This window comes from Macaca fascicularis, chromosome 5 (assembly GCF_037993035.2).
Source record: "Macaca fascicularis isolate 582-1 chromosome 5, T2T-MFA8v1.1".
Classification (NCBI taxonomy): domain Eukaryota; kingdom Metazoa; phylum Chordata; class Mammalia; order Primates; family Cercopithecidae; genus Macaca; species Macaca fascicularis.
In genome coordinates, this window is record NC_088379.1 from 23,970,462 (window position 1) to 23,982,545 (window position 12,084).

General features: G+C 43.4%; 1 protein-coding gene across 2 annotated transcripts in view; it reads right to left on the reverse strand.

Annotated features, from left to right (window-relative positions):
* CCDC149 (coiled-coil domain containing 149) overlaps positions 1-12,084 on the reverse strand; it is a 108,549-nt gene that overhangs the window by 43,575 nt on the left and 52,890 nt on the right. For both annotated transcript variants that reach the window (XM_045392208.3, XM_005554595.5), the window contains exon 4: positions 6,522-6,629. In XM_045392208.3, coding sequence (XP_045248143.2) covers positions 6,522-6,629 — 108 coding nt within the window. The remainder of the gene's footprint in view (positions 1-6,521; positions 6,630-12,084) is intronic.

Here is a 12,084-nt window from a genome sequence, read left to right on the forward strand (position 1 = left end):
TATCACAACAGCTAAATTAAAATTTGCCAGCAGGGGCCCAGGAAGTATAAATGTATGACATTGGTAGGAGCATTCACCTACCGAAAACTTCCTTGCCTTTGAACACATCGCACTGTATTATTGGCCTTCTGCACGAAAGTGCCATAATCTTTAAAGCAAACAGACAAGAAGACCAACTGCCATCTGTCCCAATGGGAACATGAGTTGCTGCTTCTGACGTATCCTATTAGATGCTTATTCCACAAGGGGCACACAAAATGCAAGAAAGTTCCCAGGAGCTCGGCACCAAAGCAATAATGCTTGATGCTGGCGAAGTCGAGGCTGGTGATTAGGACGGCTGACTTTTGGGGATCCATCTGCCACATGCCAGGTGTCTCACCAGGATCATTGTCTCTACTGGGGCGGGGGGACATATCTAGTTCACTGGAAATAGCTTAGAAATAGAGAGGAAGATCTTAAGATTTCTGGTGGAATTCTTGCACAAGTGGATTCTCAGTCAATACGGGTGCATGTTGTGCTAAAGATAACAGCAACACTTTCCCTCTGGTAAGTGCTTGCTAGGTGTTATGAACCATGCAACACCCTCTACAAACGATATTGCATGCAAGTCCATCCCTAAATCATTAAATCTCATTGTCCATTCTCTTTTCTTCTCAGACTAAGCACTGTCTGATGAAATTACTTATGTATTTTATTTTCTTATTATCTACTCCCCAACTAGAATATCAGTGCCATGGGAGCTAGTACCCTGTCTTTCTTATTCTTTGATGTGTCCTCAGCTGCTAGAATGTTAATTAGCATGTAGGAAGTCCACAATTATGTGCAGAATAAATGATGTGAATAAATGATTAAACAATTCTACGAGAAGTATTATTATTGCCACTTTACAGATGAGGAAACTGAGGCCTGGAGAGAAAACTGACTTGCCGAATGCCACAGACAATAATTGGCAGAACGAGAACATAAACCTGGGTCTGACAATTTTAAAAGGTGGACCTCTTGGGCTGCATCGCACTGCTCCACTTCGCAGAGGCAGGCTGGAGCTATCTTTTCCTGGAGTCCAAATATTTCCAAGTTCAGTGACTTCACTTTGGTAACCTGACATTTGTCATGGCACCAGTATCTATCACACAGACAGTGGCAAAGGCAAAATGTTACAAGTCAGGCTTCTTCTTTCAGAGAACTGGTTCAGGAGCACACTTCAGGGAGTGGTAGTCCCCCTAATTCTTGGTATCAGCTACCTGCGGTCAACCGTGGTCTGGAAATATTCAATGGAAAATCCCAGAAATAAAAAATTCATACGATTTATATCATATGCCGTTCTGAGTAGCATGATGCAATCTCGTGTCCTGGTCCATCCCACCTGGCCCTGCTGGAGAAATGCAAATCCTTCCTTTGTCCAGGGTCCACGCTGTCTACACTACCCACCCCTTAGTCACTGAGTAGCCATCTCAGGTATCAGATCAACTGTCATGGTATTGCAGTACCTGTGTTTAAGGAACCCTTATTTTACTTAATAATGCCCTGGCCAGGCATGGTGGCTCATGCCTGTAATCTCAGCACTTTGGGAGGCTGAGGTGGGTGGATCATGAGGTTAAGAGATTGAGACCATCCTGGCTAACATGATGAAACCCTGTCTCTACTAAAAATACAAAAATTAGCTAGGCATGGTGGCACGTGCCTGTAGTCCCAGCTACTCAGGAGGCTGAGGCAGGAGAATCACTTGAACCCAGGACGTAGAAGTTGCAGTGAGCTGAGATTGTACCACTGCACTCCAGCCTGGCGACAGAGTGAGACTCTATCTCAAAAAATAAATAAATAAAATAAAAAAGAATGACACCAAACACAGATTGCACCACTGCACTCCAGCCTGGCAACAGAGTGAGACTCCATCATAGATAAATAAATACATACATACATACATACATACATACAATAAAAATATAATGACCCCAAACACAAGAGCAGTGATGCTGGCAACTTGGCCATGCCAAAGAGAAGCCACATACTGCTTCTTTTAAGTGAAAAGGTGAAAGTTCTCAACTTGAGGGAAAAAAAAATCATATACTGAGGTTGCTAAGATCTACAATAAGAACCAATCTTCTATCCATGAAATTGTAAAGAAGGAAAAAGAAATCTGTGCTAGTTTCGCTGCTGCACCTCAAAACTACAAAAGCTACGGCCACCGTGCATAAATGATCGGTGAAGATGGAAATGGCATTACATTTGTAGGTAGAAGACATGAAGACAAACGGGCTCTGATTGATGGCAACCAAGTTCTGCACTAACCCAGGTTTCAGCATCCACTGGGGGTCTTGGGAAGTCTCCCCCAGATAAGGAAGGACTGCCGTCTTTGTGATTCCAATGTCCTCTGCTAGTTCTGCTGTTTGACCTACTAATCCTTCAATTCTCTGAGACCCCTTTCTTCCTCCTGATCCCCTTTCCCTAAATCTATTCTTTTCTTAATGCCCAGAAGAGGAACAGGCCAACCTCTGGGGCAGGCCAAGGGGAGCTGCAGCTGTCTCTGTGGCCCCAGCACTGCCTGAGTCTTTCCTCGTTCCTTATAGACTGATACACTGAGAGCCCTGGGCAACGTGCAAAGCTCTTCCAGGGTAATGCGTGGCTTCATGAGCCCTCCTTTTCCCAGAGGTCTCCTCTAACCTTGTTAATCTTTAAGAACTGTAATTTTTAAGGAAGGGGAGGGTATCCAGTAGGTTTCCCTTTTCACATCTCTCATCTGGTTTGGCTTGGAAGTTTGGGTTAGTTTGGGAGCCTGAGAAATTCTTGGGCACTGGACAGAGATCGCAGGAGGTAACCGATCACACAGGTCCCCCATCACAGGATGCCCATGTTGGCACAAGAACACTGCCCCCTGCCCCATGGGAGAGCTAAGCTGCTTGGGAGCCAGGGTGGCAACAAATCTTTCGGGAGGCTGTTTGGAAATGCTTTATGGCCCACAGGGTTACAAGGCTCTAGCTGAACAAATGGAAAAATTAGTCCACCCTAAAATATCCAAGGCAAGTAATTTCCTATCACCTTGTTTTTCAAATGTACTTAACATCTAGAATCTCGGCTTCTCAAAATATGGATAAGGGTCATCAGTTAAAATGGCAACTCAGAGATAAAAATCTTCCACTTTAACAGTCACTCATAAAATGACGCCATCAGCCCTGCTGTTTGGCCTCAGAGTTAGGAGTCCAAAAACAACAATTATTAAGTATTCTTGATTTAACAGACTTGAACCAGCCAATGAGCAGGACACTTATCCTTTGTCCCCCAAGGCTCAGCAACTGACCCTCTGCTCTCTCCACAGAAGCTCCTCAAAGACACGTATCTGGGGTTAGTTCCCCCTCTGTTGGGACAGTTTGCTTTTCTGCAAAGCCTTTTCAGGGTAATGTGTGGCTTCGTGAGCCCTCCTTTTCCCGGAGGGCTCCTCTAACCTTGTTAATCTTTAAGAACTGTCACTTTCAAGGAAGGTTCCTTTCTCCAAATTTCTAAACTACTTCTTACTCCACAAAGTACTGATGACAACCAGATGGCAGTTGGTCTGTTTATTTCTTGCATGCTTTTTTTCTTTTTCTCTTCCTCTTCCTTGAATCCTTTTGCTCTTCTTTTCGTTCCCTTTATTCATTCATTCGTTTATTCCATTCCACTCCTTCAATAGAGATTATAAAATACCTCCCTATCAGGAACTAAGAATGCTAATTTATAGGATACAGATGGAAATTCGGCCTTCAAAGAGCTTCCCTTTGGGGCTGGCGGTGCCACGCAAGTGTGAGCAGAGGGGCAGAGCAAGACATTGCAGGCTGCACGGGACTGACACCTAAGAGCTGGAGAAGGCTGCATTTGATCTACGACCTGGGAGAGGAACAGAAGCTTGCAGGGGAAGTAAAGGGGAAGAGTATTCCAGATTGAGCAAACAGCAGGTGCAAAGGTCCTGTGGCCACAGGCAGTGCAGCACAGCAAAGGGGCTGATAGTAGTGCTCTAGGGCTCAAGTATGAAGTGACCAGGAGCAAGGATGTGGCCGTAGAAATCAGTAGGGGTCAGACCATGGGGGCCTAGCACACCATGATCATGGAGGCCTAGCGCACCAGGAGGTAGAACTGAATGCAGAAAGTGATGGAAGAGTTGGAGTAGAAAGTGCCTTAATTAATTAAAAAAAAAAAAAAAAAAAAACTGAAGGTTTAACTCATTCTGTACCACACAGCCACAGGAACCTGGGAACAGGGGCTTCCAAGGTTCTCAAGAAAGTCTGGTGTCATTATGGAAGGAGTAATCTGGCCTCTAGGTGGGGGATGGGGGAAGGATGATCGTGACTCACACGAGCCTGAAAATAAACCAGCCCTGTAACTTTAGAGGCAAATGAGAATAAATGGAATCTCTAGGGCTCACTGCAGTTAGACTTTTTTTTTTTTTTTTTTTTTTTTTTTGAGGGAAAGAGGCCAGATACTGAAATGGGGAGGTTTGCTGAACAATAGAACATCTTCTCACTTCCCTTTTGGCAGGCAAACTTCTTCACAGGCCATGAATAGGAGTCACTAAATTCTAAACCTAAGGTGAGAAGACAAAGTTTGATAAATGCGCCCAGGTACAGGAATAAAGACCCAGAGAGCATGCAGATCACAAAGTTCAGACTGTGACAACCTGTGCTCGGTTAAACACACAAACATGCTCTCTCACACACACTAACACACTCACACACATGCCCTCCCTTTCTTTTCTTTCTTTTTGAAAGAGATAGGGTCTCATTGTGTCATCCATGCTAGAGGTCATTGGCATGATCATGGTTCTCTGCAGCCTCAACCTCCTGGGCTCAAACAATCCTCCGGCCTCAGCCTCCTGACTATCTGTGGCTACAAGTGCGCCACCACGCCTGGCTGCTCTCTGTTTCCATGAACTGTCAGTTGCAAACGTCAATTCCTAAAATTCTCATACCTAAAAGGCAAAAGAATTGAAAGTGATCAATAGATGAGACAGGAGCACATTTAGGAAAGCTGAGGGGAGGAGCAGCTCAGGAAAAAAAATGAAATAGAAAAAATATGTTATTAGTCAGTCAAGAAGAGTCACGGCTCCAGAAGTCACATCTTAAATATGTTTCAGTATTTCACGGGTTTATAAACTCCTCTAGTATTCTCATGGGCTTAAAGAAAACTATTGCATACATTTTGTTTTATTCTCCAGCAAATCTTGCCCTGCTGCTATCACTTGAGGAAGTGAGTAAGAAGGTCTGTCCTTTAATTATTGACCAAACACCTAGGTTACAGAGCTTAAATCCTTTTAATGATGCATAAAACCACACAAGGGGCCGGATTAGCTTGTCCAGTGTTAATTAGAGCCTTTCCTGCACATTCTTTCCCACCCTTTATTTCATGACCAGGAATAGTAAAGCCTAAGTTTTCAAATTTATGTTAAATCCAAGAGGTTAAAAAAATGTAAGGCCAGTTAAGTGGAGAAGAAGCTGTGTAAAGAAGGGTTACTAGATGTATATATGCCCTCAAGTCAGGACTCTCAAGCCAGCAGTATGCAGCACCCTCTCTGATGTCTTGTTATGGAAGAGCTCTCTGGATGACCCAGGCAATTCTATGCATTTTTTAAAGAGTGGGCATTTTTCAAAATGGCTCCTTCTAATAACCAACAACTCCCAGCAATGATGAAAGTCACCATCATTTGTCAAGCAATTTGGTAACATCTAAAAACAGTTCCCTAAGAACTGCTCCCCTCCAACACACTGCGCGCACACACACACACACACACACACACACACACACACACACACACACTATAGTTTTCTTGAGTCCACTTTCAAAGCCATCTCTGTTGCAAAAGCCGCCTCGGGCAAGGAGTTGGAAATGAATCAATCTTGGCAAAACGGGAAATGATTTTGGGGGGCAGAATTAAACTTGGGTAGTTTTTCTTTCCTTTCTCAATTGTACTTTTGTTCGTAGCTTCAGCTGGGAGAGAGAGTGCACACGTTTAGTTGGGAGTTTATGAGTTCATATTTTATAATTAACGTTGCCAACAGGGGAGTTTGATTAATGCCAAGCAGTGGATTTTGAGCAATGTTCCATACAAATTGCCAAATTTAGCAATAAAATAAATTGGTTATGCGAACATAATTAGTAGGATGACTATTTAAAATTCAAAACCGAATGTGAATAATTCCAAATCATCTGAGCCACAAATCCATTATGTGTATATAAGGGGGAAAGAATAACATTTGGGTTTTATTTTGCCCTCAACCACAGTGTTATTCACCACCAAGCTGAACAGAATGAAACTTCCACAATGGGTTGTGGAAATATTTTAGAGCCACTGAGAAACACACATATACATGCATGCACACACATAAAGGGAATATAAAAAGGCAAGATACGCTAAACTGCGAATTTTCATTATAAATTTAAAAATCTATAACAAACTTTTCAACAAATGCTGCATTACATTTTTCCAATGTGCAATATATAAACCTCAAATGCACAGTTTTGCAGTAGAGCTTTCTCCCTGTAAATACTCACAGTACCTTGTTGTCACCCTGGACTTCTCCAAGCCTTTGCTGAAGTTCTTTAATTTCTTCTCCCAGATGTTTATTTCGGTCCTGAGAATCTCTCAATAGTTGTGCAAGATTTGCCTACAAATATCAACACATTATGAAACAGAATGAGAAATGGAGGAGTAGATAAATGCAGGGCTCTATCGGGCTTGTGGATGCTGGCGTCCAACCCCAGCTGAACCCCACAAAGCCTGTTATAGTAAACACATATATGAATGCAGCCAGTGTGTGAATCACGCCACTACAATGGCACGCAGGAAAATGAAGTTGGCCATGAACCTCAATTTGGGGATATTCTTTTGTTTCCAGAATGGCTCACAGAGGGCACTAGGACAAGCAATGGAAGAGTCAGTCTTATTTGAGTTAAAAAAAAAAAAAAAAAAAAAACTGTGAGGCTGAGGCAGGAGACTTGCTTGAACTCGGAAGGCAGAGGTTGCAGTGAGCTGAGATTGTGCCACTGCACTCCAGACAGAGCAAGACTCCATCTCAAAAAAAAAAAAAAAAAAAAAGAGAGAGAGAGAGTTTATCACTAAAAATCTTGAAAATGGACATAGCGTTCAATTGTAAAATTTGGGCCAGGCCAACAATATAGAAAAAGCTTCATTTTCTTGTTTAGATAGCTTTTGTTTTTCTTCAAATATATGTGTTTTGTCTCATGAGTTTTTGTGTGTGACCTCAATGCCTAGAATTTTGATTACAATTCCAGTGGGCGGCCAGAAAAGAGGTCAGTGACGAGCAACAATTTCTGAAATCAGGATCCAGAAGAAATGCAACAGTTTCCTGGGCTGGTTTTCCCCCTCTTTATTTCCTTATTTTACCTCACATCCGGGAGAAGTACTAAATAGCCAGGATAGTCGCCTTTCATTCCCATCTTCATGACATCATCCTTTCCTTAAGATTTGCCTCCTGTTGGGATCCAGGTCCCCCCGATCTCCACGGCCGGTCCATCAGCCAGCCTCCCCTTTCGGTGTGGCTCCATCTCACAGCCTCATCATTCCTTTTCCCAGAGCATGCAGACACCTTTTGCCATATCCTCACCCCTTTCCCACATTTCCTGAACCTGGGATTCCTGGGTGCCCATCTAACTACCTACTCCAGCCTTTTACTCATATTCCTCCTCGCGCACATGGCTTCTTGTTCTCCTGTACTATTCTTATTTAGCTAATGGACTTGCCCTAATTCTCACCTGACTTACCACATTCTTATTGAAACTTAGCAGGGAGAGACTGCAAGCTACTGAAAGGCAGAGATTCTGCTTTCTGCTTCCTCCCCTTCCATGTGTGTTGTTCCAGACAGTGCTCAGGTACCAACGAGTGTTTTAAAAGCTCATGATGAATAAATGAAGGAAGAAAGGAGGGAAGGAAGCAAGTAAGCAATCCGAACAGTCCTCTTGGAAGGGGAAATCATTCAAGGAGAGTCAAACAAGGGATATTAGAGATGATCTTAATATGAAAGAATCCTTTCCTGCTACAGCTGAAGAAACCCAAATCCGGAGAGGTTAGGGAACTAGCCAGACTGGAATGGTGACATTTCCAAATACTTCAATGCTAATACTTTGGGGAATATGCACCTATGGTGGGTACTAGAAAGAGAATTAAAGGGAAAAGATAACGACTATATGTTGGCTGACCTGCCTTATCCCATTTATCCTGTTGTCTTACCTACCAGGTCTCCCCAACTCATGCTCACCTCCCTGTGGTCCCCCACACAGACCAGGCATGATCCTATCTCAGTGACAGGGCCCTGCTCTCTCTGCTTGGAATGCTCTCCCTCCAGAGAGCCTCTTGGTTCACTTCCTCACCTCCTTCAGTCTTTGCTCAAAGGTCACCATCTCAACAGGGTCCATCTTGACCGGTTGATTTAATACTGAAACCTTCCCCTGTGCTACCTTATCTTTTTTTCTGGAGCACTTGCCATCTGTTAATATACCATATCATTTACTTCATGGTTCATTGCTCATTGTTGCCTCCTTGTCTCCCTCTCCTTACTAAAACGTAAGTTCCATGAAGGGCAAGGAACTTCGTTGTCTTTACTGACCTCTCCCAAGCACGTAGTAGATGCTCCATAACTATTTTTAAAATAAGAGGCAATAAGCTGCGTGTGGAGGTTGCGCTCTCACCAGGAAAGATCAGGAATAATAAGAGCGGGCACCAAGACTGAAACCAGTGCCTGGCATGGAGACTTGCATAGAAAATCATTCATTCCTGGCTGGCTGCTGAGGCTCACGCCTGTAATCTCAGCCCTTCGGGAGGCCAAAGCGGGTGGATCACCTGAGGTCAGTATTTCAAGACCAGCCTAGCCAACATGGTGAAACCCTGTCTCTACTAAAAAATACAAAAATTAGCCAGGCGTAGTGGCACATGCCAGTAGTCCCACCTACAGTGGAGGCTGAGGAGGGAGAATCCCTTCAATCCGGATGGTGGAGGTTGCAGTGAGCTGAGATCGTGCCACTGAACTCCAGCCTGGGCAACAGAGAGAGACTCTGTCAAAGAAAGAAAGAAAGAGAAAGAAAGAAAAAGAAAGAAAGAGAAAGAGACAGAGAGAGAGAGAAGGAGGGAAGGAAGGAAGGAAGGGGGGGAGAGAGAGAGAGAGAGAGAGAGAAAGAAAGAAAGAAAGAAAGAAAGAAAGAAAGAAAGAAAGAAAGAAAGAAAGAAAGAAAGAAAGAAAGAAAGAAAGAAAGAAAGAAAGAAAGAAAAGAAAGAAAGAGAGAGAGAGAGAGAGAGAGAGAGGGAGGGAGGGAGGGAGGGAGGGAGGGAGGGAGGAACGGAGGGAGGAAGGGAGAAGGAGAGAAGGAAGGCAGGAAAGAAAAAGAAAGAAAGAAAGAAAAGAAAAGGAAAAGAAAAGAAAAGAAAAGAGAGAAAAGAGAAAAAAGAAAAGAAAACAAAACAAAAGAAAGAAAGACATTCATCCCCATTGGCTGGATGTAATCAAGCCCTGATCTCCACTCACTTATTTGAGAATATTACTCAGTAACTCCATCCAATTTTTCAGCCCCCTATTTGCAAAGCTCCCATCTTGTAATATTTGAGTTCTAATTTTCCCAGATTTCTGTTCTCCCAAGACAAAAATTTAGTGATGGATGAGGAAAATCAAAACCTATTTTGTAGGTAGGAAAGCAAAGAAACAAGAGACACTGTGAACAAATGACTGCCTTTGGAAATTTCCCTGAATGGGAAGAATCAGAGAGACGAGGCTGCATTCTGATCATGCCACTTCCTGGGCTGGATGACCTCGCAGGAGTTTCTTAATCTCTTGGGTCTCTCATCTGTAAGGTGGAGCTAGCAACACATAGTGATTTGATCTTTAAATAATGAACACAGAATGCCTACCACAGTGCCCAGCATCCAGTGTGCACTCATTAAAGGTGGGATACCTCCCTCAACTGTGCCCACCCCGTGACTCCTACTCTAACACTCAGTGAACAGAGCTGTGTAGATGCAGTGAAGGCTTCCTTGGACACAGCTGACTCCTTTGCAATCCTGCCCCTTCACTGTTGATTGTTCATTCATTCATTCATCTGACAAATATTTATTGGACACCTGGCATCTGCTTGGCACTGTTTTAGACCTGGAGATACAGCAGCAAACAATACAGACAGAACCCTTACCCTTGGAAACTGACCTTGAATGGGTGACATTACATTAACTGCATTATATTACAATAGAATATACAATGAATCCATGTGTTAGAGGATAACATGCTGCAGAGAAAAATAAAGCAGGCAAAGGGAACAGAATATGCTGGAAGAAAGGGCCACAGAAGGTTTCACTGAGAAGGTCACATTTAAGTCAAGACTTGAAAAAGGAGAGAGAGAGCCTTGTAGATATCTTGGAGAAAAAGTCCCAGACAGAGGAAAAGGCAAACAGGCTTCCCTCTCTCCCTCTCCCCATCACATCTCAAAACTTCCATTTGGAAGCACAGCTCAAGGCCACAAGAGCAGGCTGACCACAGGGACTGCAGTGAAGTCAAGAGATGACTCAATTCCTGATTTTCTTTTCCTGGTTCCCCCTCTCCATCCACAGCTCTCCTTCCTTAGCTCAAGGTGTCACATGTGGGTGGACTCTGCCTTTCCTCCACAGAACTCCAGAACATTCCCCAGACATTAGCTCATTGATCCTTTCCCCAGGCAGCAAACATAATCCCTCTCTACCAGATGGAGGGCCAGGCCACTGGGCAGCAGTGACTATCCCTGGGGAGAGGCAGGAGGAGCAGCCCAGCACTTGCTCTGTCTGGGAGCTGGCTGCCAACTGCACATTCAGGTGAATCTCAGCATCCCCATCTGGAGGAAATGCAGCAAAATCCACCTAAACCTTCATTTAGCAGAAGAGAGGCCCAAAGAAATGTCTGTAAGGGCAACAATGAAAATGTAACAAAAGACAAGGGAAAAAAAATCTCCAACCTCCCTAACCTTCCCTTTTTAAATCAATATTTCCTTAGTCTCTGGTGGGTGGGAAGATCCTGACATTCACTGACCAATGTCACTGCAGTGGCTACATTGGTAGCTACTGTATTGGTAGACCAGTACAACTCAATCTATTGGTGGGGAAAGACCAGTTCTCTTTTTCCAATCCACAACAGATCAATACTTTTGTAAAATCTAATAAAAATGAATTACTAGGCAAATAAGAAGACAAGAAGATAAAACCCCAAATGTGTATCATTAGATTCAACAGACATAAAACCATGCTGTCAAATTGCTATGAAAGTTTCTGAACACTTACTCTCAATTTCTGTATGTATCTTGTCATGGATCAGAAACAATTAGGTTGCAGCCTGGCCCTGGTCCTTGGGCCTCACTTTAAAAAGCATTGAGCTCACATGGTTTTCCCAGGGATGTGGAAACTAGGAAGACACTTGGTATAAAAATCAGTCGATAATTCCAGCGATGACCAGGACAGAGGGCAGGGCTGCTTTAGGAAACAGTTATTTAGAGACCCAGTGATGTGATTATTGAACATGATTTACTCTGCAGCCTGGCTGAAAAGAAATCTACGAAGAGCCAGGCGTTTCTACATTAGCTGCAAAACAATGGTTTATTAAAATCGCCATGCCTCCAAGTGAGTTCACTGTAAATGTACCCCAGCTTCAAACTTGACCCCTGGAGTACGGTGGGGTGGGGGCGGCGCCGCTGCTTCAAAGCAGGTGACTGTAATTTTCTTTTACATTTAACAGGCTAGATTCCTTGTCAACACACAATCTTTTGTATTCAGTCCCTCCACCTCCTCAACTCCAAAACAATAACTTTGAAAACTAGAAAATGACTATTCTGATAATGGTGCCTAATTCCTTGACATACACCTTAAAGAACAACAACAAAAAAGAAAGGAGTACATTTCAAAGTGCTCAAAATAGAGGAGAAAAGTTCACACGATTCTTTTGACCAAAAATAACACCCATGACTCACACACATTCACTATAACAATCCATCAAGCTAACACACGGTGCCTGCTTATAATTTATCAGCTATGCAGAGTGCTTTGTCTCCCTGTTACTGAGAAGGACTCTGTGACCATCAGTTTAGAATAACAGCACT